Consider the following 25397-nt stretch of genomic DNA (forward strand, 5'->3'; position numbering starts at 1 on the left):
GTCCTCTGCCTCTGTCTCCGCCCAGGGACCTGCCAATACCCGTCCCCCTCTGGGACCTGGGTGGCTGAGTGCTGGCCTCAGAGGTTCCAGTGAGGGTGGCTATTGTCAGTGCTTAGGGCGAAAGGTAAAGTCCAGGGACAGGCTGGGTGGTAGAAAGCACAGCAGGACAGGGGGGCGAAGGCAGGGTGGGGGTCGGGGTGCCCAGGGGCTCTTGCCAGCACCCCCCCCACCAGGCAGTTTGTGCCCTAATGAGCTCCTTTCAAAGTTCTAGCCTTCCTGTGATTTACTGGCTTGGCCTCCTCAATGAAGCTCGATTAATTAATTGGCAGTGAGAAATTGTGCTGAATTTGGTGAAATTCATCTCTGTCGTACAGCTCACCGCTCACCACCCCCCAAACTTAAAGAGGTTCATTAAATCATGCACAGATGTTGGCGGCAGTGATGTGGGTCTAGTCGGGTCACCAGAATCCCATCCATTCCTGGGCCTGCTGCACGGTGTCTGAGCTCTGCTGGGTTTGGGGTAGATTCTGTTATTCCATGCATTCACATCAAGTCACGTAGTCATCTGCTTCTTCATTCCTTGCATCATCTGGCCAGTTACTTCCAACTCTCTCACTGACTTGCTCACTCACTTACCCAGTCCCCACCTAATCACGCTACTAATTCATTCTTTCATTGCACTTTGACTGTGAAGCAGCCGATGCAGCAGGGAAACCAAGGCCTCCGGGAGTCCTGGGCCCAGCTACTGAAATGGCAGAGACTCTGGGCAGGAGGGAGCAGGTGCAAGGGTGGGGGGTGGGGAGGTTCCGATGTTCCAGTGCCTGCTCCCTGTAGGTTGCAAATGGGCAGAAATAGGTAATATTTGAAAAACAAAGTTAACTAATTTTTTCTTATCATTTTGCTTATTTGACTCTCACAATCATTTTCAAGGAAGACAGGGAGAGATGGATAACCATTTCTCCTTTTTACAGGAGGGGATGTTGAGGCTGGAAGGCATAGGGACACTGGGAGAGGCAGAGCCTGGGATGGGAACTGCATGCTTTTGCTCCCAGACAGAAGTACAGTTTGCTACAACTCCCCCCTCCCAGCTGAAAGAGGCATAGTGTGAAGACGCAAGGCAAGACAACTATTTCATCTTGACTGAGTCGGTTCTAACATGTAAGTGAGTCTGGGTAGGGAGATGAGCTGTGAATGCCAGGCAAGAAACACTTGTAGCCCCTCCTTTACCTTGGAGTGGGAGGGAGGGAGAAAAAGAATGCTTCTGAATGGAGATCCCAGATGACTCCACATCTCTCTTTGGGCCTTTACTCAGGTAGGCTTATCACTTCTTCCACCTCGCACACCCCATGGCACAGGCTTTCAGTGGCCCCGGGGAATGGGCTAGAACTGGGCAGAGAACCTCAGGGTGCCAGGTCAGCTCTCTGTGCTGTGACTGGCCATCAGGCAGATTGGATTGGGGACTGCCACTGTCACCTTCCCCAGCTCTGCAAATGGGCTTCCCTATTGCCTAGTCCATCTTTCCTGTTTGTGGGAGGTGGGGGGGTGGCGATTTGGGGGGGGGGGCATGAAGAAGGCCGGGCAGGATGTGAAGAATTAAGAACAAAATTAGGCACACTGCCCCATCTTCCCCTCCTTCCCTGCCTGTAATGCAACCATTCATGCTGAGATTACCAGCCAGTATTGTCCAGACTGAAGGAAGGCCCAGCTGTCTCAAGTGCTGCAGCTCAAGTGCAAGGTGCAACCTAAGTCTGGAAACGGCTTGGGGCCACCTGGCGGCCTGAGTCCTTAGTTGTAGCAGTAGACGAAGGCTCTTTGGCTGTCCAGACGCACTGTACAACAGCGGCCTCTGGTGGTTAGAAGTGGCAGTAGCAGCCCTGCCAAGATGCTTGGGGGCTGTTTGCTCCTGGAACTTGGTCAGGAATCAAGGGTAGGGCCAGTGTGTTTGGTGTGTGTCCTGTGTATTGGGGGGAAGAGTTACAAATGCAGGACAGCAGCATATTCTTCTTACTGAGCCAGGCTCTTCCAGAAGGAGGATGTGGATACATCTTGCAATGTAATAAGTCTCCAACTTGGCTTCCACCAGCAAGTCTGTCCTATGCCTTGTTGGAACAAAACACTTAGCCTAAGTCTCCCACTTCTCCCTGGGAAAACTCCAGACCCCTCAACCACTGAAGGACCCCTAAGAGCAAGCTGCCCCCAGAACACTGCCCCTTTGGTAAGCAGGACTGCATGCCATGCCCAGCTTCACCCCTTACTCACTGTGTTTTGACCTTGCACCTTTCCAAAGCCCAGATGAGATATGAGATCTCATCATATGTAAGTGGTATGACAAACCCTGACAGGGAGGGGAGAGGGTGATGAGACGGAGGAAGAGACCTAGGGAGAAATGAGTGTGGGGGGAGACAGGAGGACACACACAGATAATGAATACCCCCCCCCACCCCGTTCTTCTTGGGCTGCATCAAAAGCACAAAGAAGTAGTTTGCAGCTTTGTGATAGCTGGACATACAGCACCCTGATTGTGACCTGCTTGGGTGTATGGTAGTTTTTCATGATGATTTTCATTTTCTTTCCCTGGTGAGTAATGATTTTCTAGCATTTTCCTACATTCTTATTAACCATTTCATTATTGTCTTTTGCGAAATGTTGGTCTGAGACTTCTGCCCATTTAAAAAAACTGAGTTGTTTGTCTTTTTCTTATTGAATTATAAACTTAAAAAATATTCTACATATGAGTCCTTTGTCAGATAGATGTATTGAGAATATATATTTTCAGCCAGTGGTTTGCTTTTTCATTCTCTTAATGGTGTCTTCTGATGAATAGGAATTCTTAACTTTCATAAAGTCCAATTTATGGATATTTTCTTTTGTAGTTAGTGCTTCATGTGTACATTTGAGACCTGCTTGTTTTTACCAACTCACAGATACAGAGAACAGACTGACGGTTGTCTGTTCTCTGGGGAGGGAGATTGGGGGTGGTGGGTGAAGAGGAAGGGATTAAGACTCACAAATTAGTAGTTATGAAATAGGTACAGAGATGTACAGCACAGCACAGGGAATGTAGACAATAATGTTGTGATGACTGTGTGGTGCCAGGTGCAGGGGGTGTGAGACTTACTGGAGGGACCACTTTGTAAAGCACACAATTGTCTAATCACTATGCCGTGCACCTGAAACTAATACAAAATAATACTGAATGGGAGCTATAATTGAAAAATAAAATATGTAAAAAGTAATGCTTGTTTTTTCCAAAGTCATGAAGATAGCTTCCTATTTTCTTTCCCTCTAGGAGGTTTATTTTTTAACCTTTTACATTTAAGTACATGATCTATTTAAATGAAAATTTTTTCAATGGTGTTCAAGGTTGAGTGTTTTCCAAATGATATTCAGTGAAATCAGTACCATGTATGAAAAGGGCCACCTTTGCGCCACTGAATGGCGGTGGCGGTTTAGTTCTAAGAAAAGTGATGACGTGTGCGAGTCTGTCTTTGGACGTTTTCAGTCCCAGCAGTGTTTTTGGCCATTTTGGGGGGGAGCAAATATGGCAGTGGTCGAGTTCCTGAATAACAAAATAATAACATTTTGGATTTAGTAATATAAATCCTACAACTTTGTTCTTCTCTAAGATTATCTTGGCAATTCTAATTTTTTTTTGCATTTCTATGTGTATTTTAGAATAAGCTTGTTAATGTCACAGAAGCACCTGCTGAGATTTTGATTGGGACTTCTTTAAATGTACAAAGAAATTTTGGGACAGTTGACATCTTGAACAATAAGGTGTTCTGATCAGTAAATGCAGTATATCTCCCTCCTTACACAGACTTCTCTGTGTAATTTCTCTTGGCAACACTTTGAGCTTTTAGTGTTGACATGTTACACTTCTATTTTAGACTTATTTCTAGGTATGTTTTTATGCTGATGTAGGCATTATTTTTAAATTTTTATTTATTTATTTATTTTAAATATTTAATTTATTTTCAGAGAGAGGGTCAGGGAAGGAGAAAGAGAGGGAGAGAAAAATCAGTTGGTTGCCTCTTGCATGCCCCCAACTAGAAACCTGGCCTGCAATCCAGGCACGTTCCCTGACTAGGAATTGAACTGGCAACCCCTCAGCCCACAGGCCAGCACTCAATCCACCGAGACACATCAGCCAGGGTTAAATTTTTATTTTGTAATTGTTTGTGCTAATTACATAAAATACAATTTTGAATATTATATCTAATTTCCGTGCCAATTAATTGTAATGGTGCTTTTGGATTTTATACAGGTTTGGATTGTGTAAAGAAGCACACAATTTGAGATCGGAGCGCTGTAACAGTTTGCTTCCTCTTTTCTAATCATTTCCTTGTCACATGGCCCCAGCTAAGGCCACTGCAAAATGTCGACTAGGAATTGCAGAAGCTGGTGTCTCTGTCTTGTCACTGATTTCTGAGGGAATGATTTTAATATTTGATTCCCTCGTTCACCATGGAGTGGGACATCACTATCAGTGTAAGAACTGGAAAACCACGGCTCAGAGAATGGAAATACCTTGCTTATGTCACCAGGTCCGCAAGTAGCGCAGCTGCTTTGTGAACCCACCCAGGCTCTTCTCCTAAGACGATGGAACGTCCACTGTCCCGCAGGCCCCTGCGGAAGGGTGGTGTTCAACCCAGGATCACCATCGGCGTTACTTAAGGAGTTGTTAAAAATACTCCGCCGAGACTCCACCTCACACCCATGACGTCTGAACTTCTCGTGGTGAAGCCTGGGCATTAGTATTTGAAAACGTTCCTGGATGATCCCAATCGTCTGAGAATGAGACAGGGAACCAGTGAGCCGGGGAACTTTCGGTACAATTCAGATCCCAGCTGTACCCGCTGGTGCTTTGATGAAAACCCGATATTTCCACATTAGGAAATAATTATTCCACATTAGGAAATAATTATTCCACATAATATTATTCCACAATAATAATGGCTAATTATTAGCCATAATATTAACAATTAACATGATATTAGCAATTCTAACCCCAAGGCAAATGGACGAGTCCGGAAATTATTTTCTTTTTATATTATTAAGTGATTTAATTCTTGATTTCTTTCCACCTCAAAGACTCGGCTCTTGCTACCTCACTGACCTACTTGACAGACAGGTTATATCGTCTCTTTCACCCACTGTTCCATTCGTTCCCTATTACTTATTAATATTTGTATTTATCCATGTTGGCACTTAACTTTTAATCAAAGATTCTTGCTTGAAATAGTAAAAAAAGGCTGAGAGGGGTCTGGAATACATTAGTTTGGGAGGAGGATAGAAGGCTTGTTTTACTTTCTGTAGCTTTTATTGAGCTATTAGCTCTACCACAGCTCTTTAAGAGGAATACCTCATTTCATAAAGCCAGCATTTAACCCCTTGCACGGCTCACAGACTCCGCCCTGAACCTTGTTCTGGTCTGGCTTCCATCCACATTCAGATCCTGCTTCTGGTCCATGGGCTCGTTTACTCTCCGCAAAGCCTTGCTCTGCCCCTTGGCTGACACTTGTGTTTGCTCCCTCGGGGGCGTGACCCTTGTTTCCCTCTCTGACAGTGATTAAATGTCCCCTCTGGCTCTTCCCTGGGCAAACAGATCCATCCTGCCTGAACCCAGGAGCAGGATTCCAGCTGCTTTGTACTTCCCAATCCTCTGTTTTCCTTTTTTATGCAGAATGTCGGTGTCTGAATGGTCGGGGATCTTTAGGTCATGCCCCCTCCCCTGCATTTGCTGTTACAACCCAGCGACCAATTCCTCCGCCTTTCTCTACAAACTAAATGTGTAAAAAGGAACTGGAAATTAGCAGACCAGCATCAGTGATATATGCTGGGCCTTTGTAGGCCAGCCTGTGCCCCTTAGATATCCCCATAGAAGCCACATGGGTGCCTTTCCAGTAGTCAGTAGGAACACATCGCTCACAGATCTTGGTGGAGTGTACTATATATTTGGGGTTCTTCTGCCCCTTGTCCCACTGCTCAGGGAGAACCTCAGTGTTTCCTGGCCCTGGACACCCTCTGTGTCCGTTCTCCAGGGGCAGCCGTCTTGCTGCTCAGGTGCTGACCCGGCCTTGCCATCCTCACCACTGCTTGCACATCCTCCCATGAGGGAGGCTGGCCTTGGCCCAGGCCCATCCCACTCCATGTAAGAGCTAATTACCTATAAGTACTTCCAGCAGCAATTTCTTTAGGATGTGAGAGCGCTTTGATTAGATTGTTCTCTTGGCATCATTAAGTTTATGCCTGTGGGTGGGAAGTGGTTGGTTTGCGGATGGAGATGATCCAGAAGTGGGACCAGTGTTTGGGGAAGCTGGCCTCAGGCTGGGCTACTCCTGGGCCCCTGCAGCAGCTGAGCTGAACAGCCCCCACCAACCTGGCCCTCTCGCCAGCTCGTCCTCCCTCACCTTCCCGAGGCCCTGCATAGGGGGCACAGGCCAGGAGAGGGGGCTGGGAGGAAGTTCTGGCCTTGGCATTAACTTGCTGTGTGGCTTAGGCAAGCTCTTCCCCTCTCTGGGCCTCTGTTTCTTCATCATTCAGCCTGCACTTGACCAGTGAACTGCTATGTGTCAGGCCTCAGCTAGGTGTCAAGGACCACAAAGCATCTAGAATGGAAGCTTCCCAGAGCAGCTCAAACCCAGTGCAGGAATGAGCATGCCCACAGATAAAAATGGTCCACCGCTGGCGCTGTGATTGTGTTCAGGTCAAGGGGGTGGGCAGCTGGGAGGCCAGAGACCTTCTGTCTGGGGGAGGCAGGTGCCTGTCTCTGGAGGAGGTGGTTTCTCACCTGGGTCTGAGAGGGGAGTGAGGAGGGAAGACATGGAAGACATGGAAGATGACCACTTAAGGGGTGAGTGCACTGGGTCTGAGGAGCCTGTGGAACACCCAGGCAAATTGGTTTTGGAGTTAGAGAGACCCAGCAGCAGGTCTGAAATGTAGATGTGGACCTTAGGAAAGAAAGTCGGGGATGGAGGGCTGGGTGTGGGGGGGCCATGCGGGGGGTCATCACGGGGAGTCACTTTAGGCTGCTAGGGTTTGGGCGCCAGGGACTGAGATGGGGCAGAGTGGGCAGGTGGCGAAACCTGGCATGGGCACCTGAGACGGATGCAAAATGGAAATTAGTAGTTAGCTAGGGAGGAGCTGAACCCCCCAAAATCAGGTATCAGGGAGTCCCAGGAAGGTAAGAAGTCTGAGATGGACAGAGTTCTTTGCAGGTGGAGGTGGGCCAAGTTAGACTGTGAGGCTGGGCTCTACACCAGATAAATTCCCAAGTTCTTTTAAGCATGTGATGTCTCTCTCTTTCTCTCTCTGTTTTTTTATGTCTGTCTGTGTTTTTTTTTATCTCTTATTTCTTCCTGACTCATCTCTGTATCAGGGCTGAGGACAGCGCCTTTCACAAGGTATGTGTTCCATTAATGTTTGCTCAACTATAAAGAGACTCAGGGATGAGACTTCCTTTCTCTCTGCTCCCTTCTGAGGGATGGATTGTGGTTATTCATCTTCTTGGTCCTGGTCAGGAATTAAAACAGGACATACTCTGCTTTAAAAAAGTTCTAGTTCTGGGCTGCATTATCCAAGGCTGTCCCTACAGTTGGGCAAATTTTTGGGCCCCAACCAAAGGGCTGAGGCTCTCAGTGGGGTCTCAGTCCCAGAGGAACCTGCAGAAAAGAGGTAGGATCAGGTCCCCCGGTCTAGAGCCCTGACTACCTCAACCAGATGGGAATGAGGTGGGATGATGGCTCCACCTTGTGGCAGGCTTTGTACCTGCATTATCTCAGTCACCCTCTAATGTCCTCTGAGGTTGGTATTTTTATCCCCATTTTGTAGATAAAGGCTTAAAGTAGGTAGAAAATTGTCTAGCTAGTAAGATACAGGGGCAGGATTCATAACCAGGTAGGTGCAACTGTCTAGCATGTGCTGATGCTACAGGAATTGGTTAAGGTGCAAGGGAGCCCAGAACCCAATGCTGTGGGGCCCCTTAGGGCTAATCAACTGGAGCCGCTGAGATGGAGCTGGTGGCAGCTGGTGGCAGCTGGTGGCAGCAGGCTAAGTGGCAGATTGATAACACTGGAGCCAAAGGCCTGGGAGATAGACGCACCTGACGATTCACCAAGTAGGAAAACGCACGAAGAGGCACTTCATGGAAGAGGAAATCCAAATGCCAAAACCATAACCATAACCAAAACCAAAGCAAGACACAAACATATGAAAAAACTCTCAGCATCATCGTAGTAAGTGGAGACACGCATATTAGAATAACAATTTTATACACCGGGCCAAATGGCAAACGTTTAAAATCTGGCACAACCAAATGCTGGCCAGAATATGGAGTTAAAGGAGTTAATACCTGGCTGGTGGGACTGCAGATTGCTGCAGCTGTGCTGCAGAGCAGTTCGGCAACGCCAGCAAAGTTACAGGTGTGTAGACTCGATGGCTGGCAGCCCCACTCCTAGACTGAGACCGCCTGAGAAACTGGCATGTGTGCCCCAGAAGACGTTTAGAAGAACATTTATGGCAGCACTGTGCATTATAGCCAAACGGGGAAATGACTCAAATGGCCACTGACAGGAGAATGCACTGATGGATTCTCTATTCAGTTGCAATTGATTTATATGATGAGACAGCACACAGCGGTGACCTCAGCCACCGGCATCAGCAGGAAGGAGTTTCCCGAACATAATGCTGACTGGGCAACAATAGCAAATTTCTGTATACAATACATCCCCTTTATGTCAAATGCAAAACCTTGTACAACTGAACAATATACACATGCAGCACATCTCTAAAGAAAACAAGGAAATAACAGGCACATAATTCAGGGGAGTGGCCCCCCCAGCAGAGAAAGGCAGAGGCAGGAGATCAAGAATGGTATTCAAAGGGTTCTCTGCTGCTATTTTATTCCTAAGATTAGATTCTCCAGATATCAGGTGTCCACACATACATATAGTACAGATGTTCATTGTATTTCTTTTGAGGCCTTATGAATTTGCAGTATCTATATACTCTATTTTGAAAGGATGCCAAAGTTCGTAACTAATAAATTACCAAAGGTGATGTGAAGCATCCAAAACAAGTTAGAGGGAAAGTGAGACAGTGGGCAGGTGTGCAGACAGGACACCGGATCCTCTTCTCTGGGAAAGCTAAGGAAAAAAGAGAGATTGCAGGTTGGGGTCAGGGGCACTCTCCCGGGGTCTGTGGAACCCATGTTTTTAGACTGGCTGTTTCTCCAAAGCTGCCCTTCGCTGCTGTGGCCTTTTCTCATGACATGCCCTCCATCCGCATCGCTCTTCCTCTGCCTTTGCTCGGCTAAGGTGTCCTCGAAGCCTCTGTCAAGTTTTACTCTCTTGCATTTATTCCATTTATGGAAAGCCTGCCATTTGCCAGGCCTGGAGCAGCCATGAGTCAGCAAGCTGTGGTCCCCAGGCTTGTAGAGCTCCCTGGGGAATGGGACAGACAGACAGGCAGACAGGCAGACAAGAGAGCAGAGAATCATACCGCGGTCGGGCTTCTCCAAACTGCTGGTGCATAAAGTTCACTGCAGACCTTGTTAAAAGGCAGATTCCAGGTCTCCTCGGAGTCCAGGTGAATAGGTCTGAGTGGGGCCTGGGAATGTGCTTTGGAGAAAGCCCGGTGCACACCTGGTCCGCAGGACCCCGCTGGAGAAACAGGGCCAGTCTGTGTGATAAATGCTGTGATGGCAGCAGATGTGCTTGGGTGTGAATTACGAGGAGGGCCAGCTCCTCCTTCTGGGCGGAGGGTGTTAAGTCAGGGCGGTTTGCAGGAGGCTTCCCCTCCCTCGCCGGAAGTCACGTCACACAGTGGTGTTGCCCTACGGTGCCCTGCTACTCCGCTCCAGCTCAAGGCCTAGCACACAGTATGTGCTCAGGGAAACTGTACTCGGTGGGTTTGCCCAGCAGCGTTCTGGGCTGGGGAGCTGGCCTGGCGTCCAGGCCTTGGGCGGCACCAGACCCATGGGCACCATCAGCTCCTTGGCCTCTCTGGTGTGTTCCCATCAGCTTGTCCCCAAGCATGTGTTGGGGACTCAGTTTGGGTCTGACCAGTGTTCCCAGCTGGGTTGGGGATGTAACTCCACTGGCGTCCAAGCTGAGATTAGGAAGACTGGATGATTGACATGTTCCCCTGTGGGAGACCCTGTCTGGCTACAGCCTTGGAGGGTGCTGGAAGGAGAAAGGGATGAAGGCCAGACAGGCCGAAGAGGTTTCTTTTGTTGGCAGTAATGGGGCTGTTTCCGACTTCCGGGCCCAAGCAAGGCCCCTGTCCGAGGGCCTGTTAGTCAGACAGCTGGCGCGAACCCAGCACTGGTGCGGGCAGCCTGGCTGCCGTTTGTCCTCTCCCATTAAGCACATCCAGGTGAGTTTCATTGAGGACAGGTCCCTGGGCTCTTGTTTCCACATTTGTCTCTTTTGAGTCTGGGATTGCCAAAGGCTTTCAGAGCTAATGGACCTTACAGTTCCCAAGAGCCATTTAAGGGAGGCTCAGAACTCAGTGGTGGAAATTAGTCAAACCACACAGGCCTCTGGAGACGGCAGGAGCCGAGTGACAGGAAGTTGGGGTGTCGAGCCTCGGGCCTGAGGCAGGTGTGGGGAGCACTTCTCCAAAGCACCTCCTCCTACTCCCCTACTTCTTACCGGGAAGGACCCCCTGGTTCCTAGCTGCAGGCACCTGAGGCAGGCTGGTGTCCTGGGATGTCCGAGGGGCTGCAGTAGCACTGCTGAGCTAACCTTGACTAGTTACTGCCCCCCTTTCTCCCAAAAGTCTCATCCACCGACGCTTGGTGGAGGCGGAGGGCCTGAGCGCAGGGGGCACTTCTCCGAGGGAAGTCTAGCGTCCTGTTCACAGCCATGGGCTTTGAGGCCGGGCCGCGTGGGTTTGAATCTCAAGCCGACTAGTGTTAAAGTCTGTGGTCTGGGACAAGTCAGTGCACCTTTCTGCGTCTCAGTTTCTTCACTGGTAATCCAGGGTTGATGATAACACTGACCTGAAAGGGTTATTTCAAGGATCAGGCAGGGTACTACCGTATGTAGTGCACTTAGAGTGGTAGCTGGCACATATTAAGCATTCAATAAGCAGCAGCTATTATTATGCCAAGAGCCAGTCTGACTGGGGCAGAACTGGGAAGCGAAGTGGCACTCCTGTCCCACTGTGTCCAAGTTTGTTCCTCTTTGTCTGGGCAGAGAGATAGCCCTCCAGGGAAGCAGCCCTCTTTCTGTGGAGGAGGGTGGTGGAGGAAGGTGGGGAAGGGGAGATGTTGAGCTCAGCCTGCTGCTAACCCAAGGGAAGGAGGAGAGAGCCAACATTTGTCAAGCATATTTTCTGGATCTGCCATCACCTGCTTCATCTTCTTAACCCCGCAACACCCTGTGGGTGGGTGAGAAGAATAGCCTTGGAAAAACTAAGTGACGCATGCGAGGTCATACCATGCATGCAAGAGGGAGCCAGGATGGAGCTCTGGGATGTGAGAGTGTGAAGTGACTGTTTCTTCTATGAGAGATGACCAGGGTGGACCCCCTGATGCCTGCTCTCTAAGAAGCCCATGGGAGCTCGCTGATCTCTGCTGCAGCCAAAGGATAGGCCTCCAGAGTCTCTGGGGATCCAGGGCTGGGCCATGAGGCTGACCTTGATTCTCCATCTCATTACCACCATGGGCAGTGGTATTCTTCCAGGATACACAGGCTGTGCTCTCTCTCCCCCTGCAGGTAGATGGCGTTCTGTGCTTGGCCGACATCCTGACTGACGACAGCCACTCAGAGGCCACTCGGGCTGAGGCTGCAGCTGTGGTCGCCCAGGTCACTTCCCCACACCTGCCTTTCACCCAGCACCTCAGCAGCTTCCTGGAGAGCATGGAGGAGATTGTGACAGCTCTCGTCAGTGAGTCACGCCGGGTGGGTGGGAACCGCTGAGTGAGGGAGCCTTCCCACGGTTGTCTTCAGGAAGGCCCAGGAAGACCCCCCTGTGCCACACATGTCTATGGCACAGATGATTGCTGCAGCCGAAGTCCCACTGAAGCATCAGAGTCAGGCTTGAAATAGCCCTGCTGTCAAGTCTTCCATTAAAATGCACACAGCCCTTCTGGAAGCTCCTTCATTGAGGTCAGATGGGGATGAACTGGCCTTTCAGATGAGAGACCAGGCCAAGCCCTAGAGAAGAGGGGGCGTCAAATTTGGAGGTTCAGATACTTGATCAGAAAGGCTCTGATGATCTTGTTCCTGAAATCTCAGTCTGTTGTGCCCCATGGACATGAAAGCAGTGACTGGAGTTGACAGCTTCTCAGAGAGCACCAGTTCAGCCTAAAATGCTACCCGCCACCCCACCGTGGCCTTAAGTCATGGGGCCTGGAAAGCATTGACTCTCCTGGGTTTCTCTGTTCAGATGCATGTCCTCCTGGTAGGAGAATCATAGCCCAATATTGAGAACATCTTCCTCCTCCATCTTTCTTTGCAAAACTGCAGAAACTAGAACTCATCTGGGTCACAATCCTCAGGAAATTTGTTTTGCAAACCACGCCCTCACATTCTGTGCTTTATAAGTGCTGGGGGTGATCTGTGTTTCTGCTTCTGTCCCCCTCTCTGTCACTGTCCCTACATCCGTATCTTATTGAAACTGAACGAAAATGAATTTTGTCACAAAGTGTCAGGTTAGCACCAGGGCGGGGAATATCTGGAACAGCACAAATTTAGGGGCAACACAGAACACGGGCCTTGGAGTCAGAACACTCAGGTTTGGACTTTTGCCCTTTCATTCATCCATTCTGCAAAGAGCCAGGGCCCAGCAGCCCTGTGCAGGCGCTGTGTGAGATGCGGCCAACTCCCTGGCCACGTCCTATTGTAAAGCTCACTTTACAATTTTCCTAACACATAAAACAAGGGTTTGGGACCCAGTCCTCTCAAGAGTCCCTCTAGTTCTAGAATTTTGAAGACGCACAATTATTTTGCACAAAGTAGGCTCTTTACGGCTGATTCTAGTCACTGGGGCAGCGGCACCCACAGGCCCGGTGCGGAGAAATCAGTTTGCCAACACGCACATTAATTCAGAGTCAAGAAAATGCAGAAGCCAGGTATTGAAAGTCTCAGCTGGAGGGAACTCAAGAGATCATCAACTTTAATGCCCACTTTCTAGGAGAAGAAATTGAGGCCCCGAGAGGTCGAGGGGCTTTCTCAAGGTCACAGAACAGTGTTAGGGTCTACCTCTGCTGGGAATCTCACATTCAGTCAGTCACCAGAGCCAGGCAGGGAACGCAAATGAGTTGAGAAGTCTAGATGGAAGGAGGCAATAAGGAGATAGGAGTCCCGCATGGAGCGGAAAGGCATCTGCAGGGACTAAAGGGTGGCAGTCACCAATAAACTCCAGTCGACTTTTGCCATGGGGGGAAGGCTTATTTTTTAAAGGTTTTATTTATTTATATTTAGAGAGAGAGGAAGGGAGGGAGAAAGAGAGTGGAGAGAAACATCAGTGTGTGGTTGCCTCTCACATGGCCCTCAGTGGGGACCTGGCCCGCGACTCAGGCATGTGCCCTGACTGGAAATTGAACTGGCGACCATTTGGTTCTCAGCTCGTGCTCAATCCACTGAGCCATACCAGCCAGGGCTCAAAAGGTTTATTTTTAAAGACAAGACGAAAATCCTATAGCTCAGTGGATTGAGCGCCGGCCTGCGAACCAGACAATCGCGGTTCGATTCCCAGTCAGGGCACATGCCTGGGTTGCAGGCTGGTTCCCTGCAGGACAGTTCCCAGCAGGGGATGCATGAAAGGCAACCATACATTGATGTTTCTCTCCCTCTCTCCTTCCTTTCCCCTCTAAAGATAAATAAATAAAATATTTTTAAAAATCACCTTTAAAAAAAAAAGACGAAAATCCTAAATTTTGTCAAGAATCTCCTAATTTGTAAATGATAAAAAAATAATTTAAAATCACAACATATCAATAAAGTCCAAATGACCTCTCACTATGGCCATTCCTACTTCTTTGCCTCGGCTGGACCTCTCCCGAGAGAAGAGGAGACTCCCTATTCACTTCACTCTGATGAAGATACATTGTGGAGTCTGCCCGAGAGCCAGCAGATGGGAGATATCTGCTGGGCAGGGCGCCAGGACCCTGTTCTTTGGTGGGAAATAGCCCTCCAACTTCTTGCCATTCCCTGGAAACATTTACAAATGAGTCACCGGACTCCTCAGTTTAATCTTCCTAACACATCCCAGGTGACTCAGACTGTAAATGTGCACCAGATCAATGCGCACCCAAATTAAAAGGCACTTAGATGGTTGTGTTAACTGCTGTGTCGGCAGCAATGGTGACTGCATAAGAATGAGGGTGGGTGTTCAGACCCAGGAGAGATCCTGAAGCATCGTAGGCTGCTGAGTCGTATGGTCTCACCCTGAACTCTGGATGTAGGAAAGTGGCCTAGAAGGGGTTGGTTTTCCCTCCCCTAAACATGAGAGGACAGGGCAGTCATCAGAAAAGGGGAATTAACAGAGTTCTCAATTCCTTGGCTAGTCCATTGTCTCTAGCATGCATGTTTAGATCAGGATTCTGAGTTGTTTAGTGGTCACCCCTGGGTGGTGGGGAGCAGGGATGCCCAGAGGCAGACAGTGCCCTCCTGGTAGAACTGAAACCTGGATCTGCAGGAGCATCACTGGGAATAAATCTGAGGCCTGGAGACAAGGGGCACCCTGGAGGACAGGAAGAATGGGGACGTTGGAGCAAGGCAGTCCTGGATTTGATTCTAGTTTTCAGCAATTGCCAACAATCCTCAAGCCCACAATTTTGGGAAATCACTTAACATTTGGATTCTCAGTTCCTTCATTTATAAAACCATGGTAGAAATCGGTGGCTCTGAGGAGGAAATGACTTAATGAGGGAAAACACTATATAGCAGTACCTTGCACAGAGTGAACACTCAGGATAAGTTGTAGCTGCTGCTGCTACTGGCCTCTTTGAGTCTCAGCTTCTACCTCTGTAAAGGGAGACAACCATTTTCTACTATAAGAGTGTTGAGAATTTAATGGCAAAGCGCAAAGCACACTGCGGGGATTCGATTAACGTTATTTTATGTCCCTTTATAGGTAGGGACCAGGCACTGGAAGGTGCCAAAAAGTGCCTGTTTCAATATCAGAACCTAGAAGTACAGACTCTTTGGGAGCAAGAACTAAAGATCAGGATAAAACATAGTTCAGTATGTCTTAGAAACCTTATTTCTCCTCTGGGACCGTTCTCCTGAAGTGTGGCTTCTCTTCCTGTATTTTCATAGAGGTGTTATCAGTAGCAGAGGGCTGGGACCCAGGACGAACCTTGATGGGCAGTCTAATTGGAGCTGAGAGTCAGAAGTCAGATCCATTGGGATGGGCAGGCAGCACCATGGACAGAGCCCTTCTATGCCTTCTCCTAAGGCAGGAGTCCATTGTAGGTCAAGTGGAGCCCATGGGCAAATGTATTAGGTGGTGGAGGGATGCAGGGATTGGGGGGTGGTCCTCCCTGCCTTAGAGATCCATCATAGCCACCAGTACTATTACAGATGGCTTAGTAGGGGAATCTGGTTAAGTCTGGGTTGTGACCACTAGGATCAAAGAGCAAAAACCTCTTCAGGGTCTTGGTATAGGACTTATTTTGGGACCAAAAGGAAATACTGAAGCTTTGCTGATGGCAGCTTGAGAGGCAGAACCTTTATGTTTTAACTTTAGCCCTTTTCTCAAGGCAAATGCAGCAACAGTTTAGTGTACATTAGTGGGGATATAAATGGACCAGGAGCTCCCCTCTGCCTCAGGGCTTTTGTACATGCTGTTCCTTTGACCTGGAAGATATTCTTCACCCAAATATTCTCCTTATTACCCCATTTTTCTCTTAAGGGCTCAGCTGTCACATTCCCAAGGAGACTTTCCTTATGTACCCTATTGGGCTTCTAATTATTCTCTCTTTTAACATTTGTTTATTTTCTCCCTTACATTTATTATAATTTGTAACCATTTATGTTAATTTTTTAAATGCTCCATTTTTTCCCTGTCCACTACTAGGATGTGGGCTTAACAGGGACAAAGACCTGATCTGTTTTGCCCACCATATCATCCCAGGACACCAGCAGTGCCTGGTACATTGTGTTCACTCAGGAGATACTTGTTGCATAAAGAAGTGAATAGGAGTCATGCACCAGGATTCAAGTCCCAGCTCTACTGCTTATGCAGACAGATACATTTCTCTTTTGAATAACCACTCTCCTCATTTGTGAAGTGGGTGTTATAACTCTTGCCCAGATTTTCTCCCAGAGCTATTGTGGGAACCAAATGAGAAAACTGATGTGAAAGCACTTTTCAATGGAAGCTCTTTCTTGCCTCTTTGCCCACCAGAACTGTGCCAAGAGGCGTCATCTGGGGAAGTCTTCCTGCTGGCCTCTGCGGCCCTTGCCAACATCACCTTCTTTGACACGATGGCCTGCGAAATGCTCTTGCAACTGAACGCCATCCGCGTCCTGCTGGAAGCCTGCAGTGACAAGCAGAGAGTGGACACGCCTTATACTCGGGACCAGGTGAGAAGCTCAGAGAGATCAGGCATAGGGCCTGTCATCAGGAAGACAGAAGTCAGGAGGTCAGGGCTTAGGTCCTGGGGTAGGCAGCATGGCCCGCTGCCCTCAGTCAGTTCTGCTAGTCTCATTCTGTAGGGAAGTGGAAGAAAATGTTGTGGCATGCTTCCTTGCCTTTGGAGCATCTTTGTGAGCCCATTTGCCTCTTCTTCTTCATCCCATTACAGACCTTTCTGTATCTCCATTCACACCTGTCAGCCCTAGGAGGCAGGGACATCATGGGAAGGTCCCTGGACCTACACCGAAAGTCTGTGTCCCACTCCTGTCAGTGCCTGTCTGACATTGTGATCTGCAGCTAGTTTTGTCTCTTCTCTGTGTCCGTGAAAACAGGGGCTTGGAGTAGTTCCTTGATTCTGGGCCTCATAGTCTTAATGTTTTTGTATATCTGAGCTCCAAATATAAAGTTTTGTTGGGAAAAAAGGATGTTACTGTTAAATGTATCTGAAAACATTGAGTGGGGGGATTTTAAGGGGCTTTGAGCTCTGCAGTAATGGTATTCTGTCCTGTCCCATCTCAGACATACTCAGCCTCCCATTCCCCTACGCTAGGCTGGGGTGGTGGATCAGGTGGGTTTCAGGTCTCTGCTATCTACCAGGTGACTGAGCTCTAAGTTAGTTAGATGATCACTAACCCCCAACCCAGCTCATCCTTGTCTGCCTCTGAGTCTCTAATCCCTGCCTATTTTTTCAGCCTCATTACCTAGTAAAGCTGCCACAGCTTCAGATTCCAGCTCCTACCCAGCAAGCCTGGCAAAGCCCTCCCTGATGGCTCCAGGTCTCTGCAGGCCACACCTCACAATGCAGTGTTGACTTTTCTAATGATATTTATTCATTTCCAGTTGTTTCATGTCAGTTCTGTCTCTCCCCCTCCCCAGAGCATAGTTCATGTTTATACTTCCCTGAGATTTCTTAAGGCCTCTGTTAGGAAGAAGTAGGTTACACTTCATTAGTTCTTTCTTATCCTTAGAATCACTATGGGGGCAACTTTGCCAGCAAGTCCCCCCATTCGCCACGGATGAAAGGGAAACTACCAAGACATGATCTGCTTGGGGAGGAGAGGTGGTCAATCTCTCAAAGGAGAAGGACCAAGAACCTCTTCTTCAATGGCTTTTATTAGGTTGTAATACACAGGAATACAGGTAAAGCTCATTAATCAATGTCAGGTGGCAAGGATCAAACAATAGATAACATTTCAAAGTAACCTGAGGGCTTAGTGTGAGTCAGTGTCTGTCAGGTAAGGGGGTTGGAAAAACTTTGGGAGACATACTTATTTCCTGCTCGAACCCTTATGTGAATGAAAGGACTCTTAGCAAAGCAGGCTTCATAGGACTTTGTGAATTCTTTCTTATGCCCAATCACCCTGGATCCTGTTCTAGCCGGCAGAGAGCTGCACCATCTTCCCAGTTATAGGTTTTTAGGCTTAAGTGGATTAGAGCCAGGAAGTGCTTCTCCCAGAAGGAAATGGGGACTCAGGCTATGTCAGAATAGCCAAGGGGCGAGGGTCCATCACTCCCTTTTTATTGCAGCCCCCTGAGTCCTTCCTTGAGGGCCTCCTAAGTGATTGTGTCTGGCTTAGTTTGCCCCCCTCTATGAGGGGTCTTACCCATCTCTGACTAATGGACCAAGCATTGGGGGCAGGGGAAGAAGCAGAAGCAGCACTTGCTGCCAGAGACAAGCTTTGCCTCCGTAGTGGCTTGCATTCTGGAGGTCACTCACTCAGTCTTATTCATGGGGGGCCAGTTACAACTCCTGAAACCAGGCAGAGTGGTTCCCAACAAATCACTGTCTATAGAAACTCACATTCAGGGCAAATTTTCTGGTGTATAAGCATCTGCCTGTGGGGTTTCTAATAATTCTATGAAGCTGGTAATATTTGCTCCATTTTACACCCCCCCCCCCCCCCCCCCGCCACCAACCCCCCCCTTTTCCCTCCTCTCCCCCCCGCCCGCTCTCTTTATTATTTTTTTTTGTGTGTTTTTTTTTAGGAGAATCCCCAACAAGCCTTTTTTTCTTTTTTGAATTTGTATAATATTTTAATCACCATTTTTTTATTTTTTTGACTTGTTAGCCCAGCTCTGGCAGTAATATTGGGGGGTGAATTTTTTTGGGTTGGGATTTTTGGATTGTAGGTAGTCAGAAAACAGATAAAGGTCTTGAGGCTCAAAAGGATGCCCCCCAAATCATAGGGTTGGCAAATTGCTAGCGAGCATTTTAATTCTGGCCTGACTTAGGCTGACTTAGATGGTCTCTGTCTGTCATCTGCTGTCATCTTTGAAAATGAAGTGGAGGTAGTGTAGCTGTACAGTCAGAGAGACTGAGTATTGATCCTGGTCACTTATTCATTGGCGATTTAGGCAGGTCACAGCCTCCTGGGTGTTGGTGTTCTCTTCTGTTAATTGGGACTTGAATGTCTACCTCACAGGGTTATGGTGAGGGTGAGTGAGATAATCTATGTAAAGAACCTGACACAATGCTTAGCCCCTACTCAGTCTTTAATACATGATATTGTTTTTAAAAACTTAATGCTCCCAGGAAGAGCATGAAGAGTGAATTATTCAACATCCTTAACTTGCCCTCCCAAGCCAACCATGGTAGGATTTCAGACTTCCTTTATGGTCAAGTCTTTTACTCCTTAAGGAGTTGAACAAGCTCCCCACCCAAACAAGGGATGCGGGGAGTACAGACAGATACAGAGTGATGGCCAATGGCCTGCTTGGTTTCTGAGGGGGACCTGCCCAATGTGCACTGCGGTCACTGCCTTTGGCTGCGGGGAATGTGGCTAGAGGGCCCACCCTGTGCAATGGGCCTTGCTCCTTCTCTCCTCTTCTTCAGCAAGACACCTCCAGTTGCTGGGTCTCTCATCTTCCTGACACATTATGAGGTCTTTTCACCTTCACATGCCTCTCTGTGGCCAACTCTGGTCATTTCATGCAAGATCCAGTAGTACGTCAAAAAGAAAGGAATTTTGGGGTCAGATGAACCTGGGTTCAAGGCCCCTCTGCTGTGATAATCATATAACTTTAGACATTTCACTCTAAGCCTTACTTTTCTCATTTGTGTATGTGGTTGAATAAAATGTACTTCACAAAGTTGAAGTGAGAATTAAATAGATGAATGAATAGAACCTCGTGGTACAACTCCTGGCACAAAGAAACTATTAAATAAATGGAAGCACATGTCAATGTTATTACTCCTATTGGCCTTTGGATGTGTGGCACGCTGCCCTGAGTGGGGGACCTCTGGAGTAGAGTTTGCTTATCTGTAAAAGGGGGGTGATCTCTTTCAGCTTAGATGTCCCCTATGCCCTATGTGCAGAGGCCCTTGTTTTATCATGATGAATGGCTGGCCCCTCTTGAAACCTCATTGATTCCTAGGAAGGAGGGGGTTCAGGGTGGAGAGGGAATGTGGTCAAGTTCTATGTAGAGGGCAACTCTCTGACTCTGGACTCAAGGGTTTTTCTGCCCCACTCCCTAACCACCTTGTCCCCCGAATTCCATCTTTTTCATCCCTCTTCTTCCCTTTTCACCCCACCCTTTAAGTTTCAGCCAGGCACAGCTCCCACCATCCTCAGGATGGCTCACCTTCTGCCCTGACTCAGAGCAACCACTTAGCTAGTGAGAGTGTTCCCATTAAAGAAACAAATGGCTCTTTCCTGTGGCAGAGGGAGGATTAAGGTGATCAGAGAGCTCTCTGTAATGAAGACAAAGAAGATGAATTAGACTCTGAAGTGCTCACTGCCCCCTGAAACACTTAGGAGATTAAATGCCCATGAAGTTTCCGGTAATGCATCTGCCAATGACGCCAATGTTGTGTGAAGCCTCTTGGTCTTGGATCTATACTTGGTCCATCTCCATTTGGACATCTCGGTGAGAACCTTTCCATCATCTCAGCAAGCTGAGTCCACTTAATTTGTCCAGCAGAAGCCTTGATGGCCATGCCTATCCTGTACCCCTCCTTGGGGTGTGGACAGGGGTGAGGGCAGCATTGTGTCTGGGTTCTTCCTCTCACAGAAGTACTCCCTGCTAACAAACCAAATTTTAATCCACAGGAGGTATTCTCTACGGGTCCTGCTGCCTGGGGAACCCAGCCACAGGTGTGATGGGCAGTGGGAAAGGGGCTGTCTCATGCCAGCTCACCTCTCCCCTGCCTGCCAAGCAGTGACAACTGAGGGTGAAAGAGACCTTACTATCTCATCTAGCCCACAACACAGACTTCCCCTGAGCATGACCTTCTGTGGCCTTTGAAATTCATTGCTGTGATAGAGGTGGGGGTGCTGGTATACACTTCCCACAAAAAAACATATCGTCTGCTAGACATTTTAGAATGTCCAGACTTTGCAGCATTTCTGAGACCATTTCACCTCACTGTGAAAACCATTATCAGGAGTCCTTTTTATCAGAAGTGCCAGTTACTAGGGATTATAATTTTAGCTCACATGAAAAAAATACCTGTGTGGTTTTTAAAGTCCTGTCATATACATGTATGACATAGTAGAAACAGTATAGGCTTTGGGTTGAGACAGACCCGAGTTTCAGTCCTGACTCTGCCATTTTCTAGCTGTGTGACCTTAGACAAACCACTTGATCTCTCTAAGTCACACTTTCCCCATCTGGGTAACAGGGATAATAATATTCTCTCCCTCTTGGTATCATTATAATGATCAGATGGCATAATGCTCATCAAGTGGTTAGCACCAGAGTGGATGCTCAGACACAAGCAGGGCAGGGGTGTGTGATGGAAGCAGGAGCTGGGATGGGTCTGAGATGGGGAATGCCAGCTTTGGGGCAGGAAGGTAGGGCCAGGGAATGTACTTAATGTGGTGGTGGGTGTGGTGTGGCACCAGGCAAGGTGGTGTGTGTTGTTTCAGTCTGTGTGTGCGTGTTATTGAGGGGGTGGTAAAGATGGTAAGCCACTTAGAAAGAGTGGACACAGTGTACTCAAAGAGACCACGCCCTTCTACTCTCAGACCCCTTCATCCTTCAAAACAATATCCTTGTCTTAGTTCCTTCCGCTCCTTGGTAGAGGAAATGGTGTGGAGGGAAGAAGGCAGGGCAGGGAGACGCAGTAGGCTTTCCCTGGAGGCTGGAAGGGATTTTGCTGGCTGGTCTCAGGGCAGTAGTTGGCACAGTAGATATAGCTTTTAGAGAGTAAACACAGTGATAACAGAAATCTAAATATTCCATCTAGCAATTAAAGAGTAATTCTAATTACAGTCATATGAACTGTTGGCCTTTTTGTCCTAATTACTGCACAGCATAAAAGCAATAATAATTTTTCATGAAATACATGTCAGCTATCCTGTGTTGTAAGTTCTATTAGATAGAGCATCTGCCTCTATCTGGGTGTCCTGAGTGCTCCTCACTTGTTATTTATGTGACACAGTCTTCAGTGTTAGTTTATATGGAGCACACAGGGACAGGGACAGAGTGGGTGTGTGATCACAGGCAGACATCGGTAAGAGTGTGAGACAAGCCTGGTCCACGTCTTTGGGGTGGGTTGCGGACTGGTGTTCCTGAGGCACCTGCCCTGGGCCTGCCCAGAGTAAATCTTTTCCTCCGTGTATATGCTAATATCAAAAGGCTTTGACAAACTTTTTCCCACACAGGGTTGTTCCTTTTTTGAACCAGTGACATGGGGGCTCCCCTGCTGTTATGGTTCAATTTGTTCTTCACCTCCATTTTCCTAAGGTGGTCAGTCAGGTCTTTGGGAGGTGAAAGGGAAAATTATTTCAAAATATAACAGAAAGTAATAAGCACAACATTAGTCAGGTTCTCTGCTGGGAAGGTCTGGTAGCTTGCCTTCCTTTGGCGATGATCTCACAACAGCAGAACATGTGCCAATACCGAGTGCTCCTGGATGCAGTCTTTCAGGGTCTGGGTACTTGTAGGTTGTTTCCTTCAGGCAAATGATACTCATCTTATTTAACAAATGTTCTGGGTGCTTGACAACACATTAACTACTTTAATTCCCATAATGGTCTTATCCATGATGTCATTTTGATCCCCTGTGTTAGGCCAAATAATGTACCTCCAAAGATGTCCGCATCCTAATCCCCAAACCTGTGGATGAGCTACCTTACGTGGCCAAAGGGATTTTGCAGATGTGATCAGTCGAAGGATCTCGATATTACCTGGACTGTCCATGTGGGCCCAGTGTAACCACAAGTGTTCTTCTAAGAAGGAGGCAAGAGGATTGGAGTCGGAGACTGGGGTGTGATTGAGGAAGCAGAGGTCAGAATGACATGGTGCCATGTGCCAAAGAATTGCAAACAGTCTCTAGAGACTAGAAAAGACAAGGACATGGGCTCTAGAGTCTCCTGAGGAATGCAGCTCAGTCAACCCCTTGATCTTCCCTCTGTTAGACCCACTTAGCACTTCTGACCTCCAGAACTGCAAGATAAAATCGTGTTGTTTTAAAGCCACCCAGTTTGTGGTAATTTGTTGAGGTAGGAATAGAAATCTGATACACCATCATTAACCAAGGCACAAAAGGTGAAGTGGTGTGGCTGAGATTACAAGGAAAGTGAAGGATAGAGCCAAGGTTTGGAACTAGGCTGACCCATGTGCTTAGCCAGTGCACGACCTCGCCTCTCTCTCACCTAGGGCTGCTCCAGAGGCTGGTGTCCTTCCTATTCACCAAATAACTGCCGAAGCAACAGTGCCTTTTCTCTCAGGAGGAATCGGACTTAATTGAAAATCATCAGACAGGATCGAATCAGCCTGGGCCAGGGGAGAACTGTCCCTGACAGCATTGCTCTCTAGTGCCTGAGATAAGCCTGCTGTCCCTGAAGTCCCATCCCTGGGCTTGACTGTGAGAAGAAACTTTGATCTCCCTTCCCCGCTACATCACAGTGCACAGTTGCACGTAAGGATGTTTCAAAATAGGGGCCTCGAGGCAAGGGCCTAATTGGCATTTATTCAAATTGTGCTTAATTGAATACTTCATCTGTACCTCAGAAAACCACATGGGGTACGGGTTCTGTAAAGAGGAAGCAATTTTCATTAACAGGGTCTAAATTAGTCTGACACAAAGACCTACCTGTGTCTGTGACACAGCTAATAATTGCCATGTAATGAACTTGATGCTGCAGACAAAGGTTTCCTTTTCTTTTTTAAATTTATCCTTCCTCCCTCTCCCCCTCCCTTCCTCCCTCATTTCCTCCTTTCCTGCCTCCCTCCCTTCCCTTTTGGATCAGTATGTCAAGCATCAAGCAAGCATGTCTATTCAGAGAGGCCAGGCTGGTGATGGTTGGAGTATAGTAGCTGCTGTGTGGTGGGAGCAGAGGTCGTTCTCTCTGCCCCTGCTCACAGCTCAGAGCAAGCCAGCCCGACTGTGATCCATCACGGACTTGGCCTCGGGTGTCCTTCCTCAGTGCACTCTGTGCCTCTTGGGGAACCTTTCATTTTTCAACTGCATCTTCAACTCATATTTTTCCTTTAATTCCTTTCACTCAGCCCACAAACACTCATAATCTTAAAAGGGTGGGGCTTTCGAGAACGAACCCTCTTTTAGTCCCACTATCTTTCTAAAATGCAAACAGGAGCTCGTGGCTCCCTTCCTCACACACTTGGTAGGGCAGACTTGCCTTTGGGACCAGGCGTTTGGGGAGTCTCCTGTCTCTGCCCTGGCAGCCCTCCCCGGTCACGCTCACCCAGCCAGGCCCCATAATGGTCTTATCCATGATGTCATTTTGATCCCCTGTGTTAGGCCAAATAATGTACCTCCAAAGATGTCCGCATCCTAATCCCCAAACCTGTGGATGGGCTACCTTACGTGGCCAAAGGGATTTTGCAGATGTGATCAGTTGAAGGATCTCGATATTACCCGGACTGTCCATGTGGGCCCAGTGTAACCACAAGTGTTCTTCTAAGAAGGAGGCGAGAGGATTGGAGTCAGAGACTGAGGTGTGATTGAGGAAGCAGAGGTCAGAGTGACATGGTGCTATGTCACTCTGAGCTGGCAGGGGCTGCCACACACAGATGCCTCAGCAGTTGGGATGCATCTCCCTTGTCAACATCTGTTTAGTGGGAGTGGGGAGGTAGATATTCTGTTAATGTGGCAAATTTTTCTTTCTGTTGAAAAGAGACCTATTATGTAATAGATTATCCATTAACCTATTTGTTATCCAGAGTAATATGCCAATATTGAGCCAATTAAAATCCACTTAACACCCTTTCTTGGTGAATGTCACATTGCTATTCAGTAATAAGCCAGTTTCAGAATTTAAGCTGCCCAAACTGTCCTCGGGAGACTGCCAGCTGCCTCCTCAGAGGCGGGCCATGGCCTCCAGTTATACCGAAGAATCTTTCACCAGGGATAGGCCCGCACCAATGAGAAATGTTATTTCATTTGACTACTTATTGCAATTGCCATGTGGGAGCGCTGTCTGTTTCCATGGATTTTCATTTTGCTCTTTATGTCAGGAGCAGTGTTGTGGGTGGTGTCTGAGGTAACAGGTGGCAGGTTTTCCACATTTCCCAGGGGTAAATTGGCACCCTGTACAGTTTGGGAGTCTGCCATGGGTCCTTTGATTGTCCATTTCTTAATCCAGCTTTGTGCTGTGAGCTCTTTCTGCAACCTGGACTAGGCCAGGGGGCGGGGATGGGTGAGCTGTTGGCTGCCCAGCCCATGAGGTCATAACCATGGCTCACTGTCCACTTGGTATCAGCATCCCTCTAGGATAGGTGGTGTCCCTCAGTGATGACCAACAAGCAAAGTTTGCAGGCCACAGACTTGTGAAGTGCAGCTGAGCATGAACTTTCTCAGCAGATTCTATATAATACGTGATACTTGAGGTGTATCG

At 48.0% G+C, this 25397-nt stretch overlaps 1 protein-coding gene across 1 annotated transcript in view; it reads left to right on the forward strand.

The window, feature by feature from the left end:
* The window catches only part of INSC (INSC spindle orientation adaptor protein), a 123656-nt gene that overhangs the window by 86610 nt on the left and 11649 nt on the right, over positions 1-25397 (forward strand). The window contains exons 8-9 of the mRNA XM_037150582.2: positions 11724-11895; positions 16363-16541. Of these exons, the coding sequence (XP_037006477.2) occupies positions 11724-11895; positions 16363-16541 (351 nt within the window). The remainder of the gene's footprint in view (positions 1-11723; positions 11896-16362; positions 16542-25397) is intronic.

The sequence above is a fragment of the Artibeus jamaicensis genome, unplaced genomic scaffold (assembly GCF_021234435.1).
Source record: "Artibeus jamaicensis isolate MK-2021 breed Jamaican fruit bat unplaced genomic scaffold, CSHL_Jam_final contig_797, whole genome shotgun sequence".
In the NCBI taxonomy this organism is placed as follows: domain Eukaryota; kingdom Metazoa; phylum Chordata; class Mammalia; order Chiroptera; family Phyllostomidae; genus Artibeus; species Artibeus jamaicensis.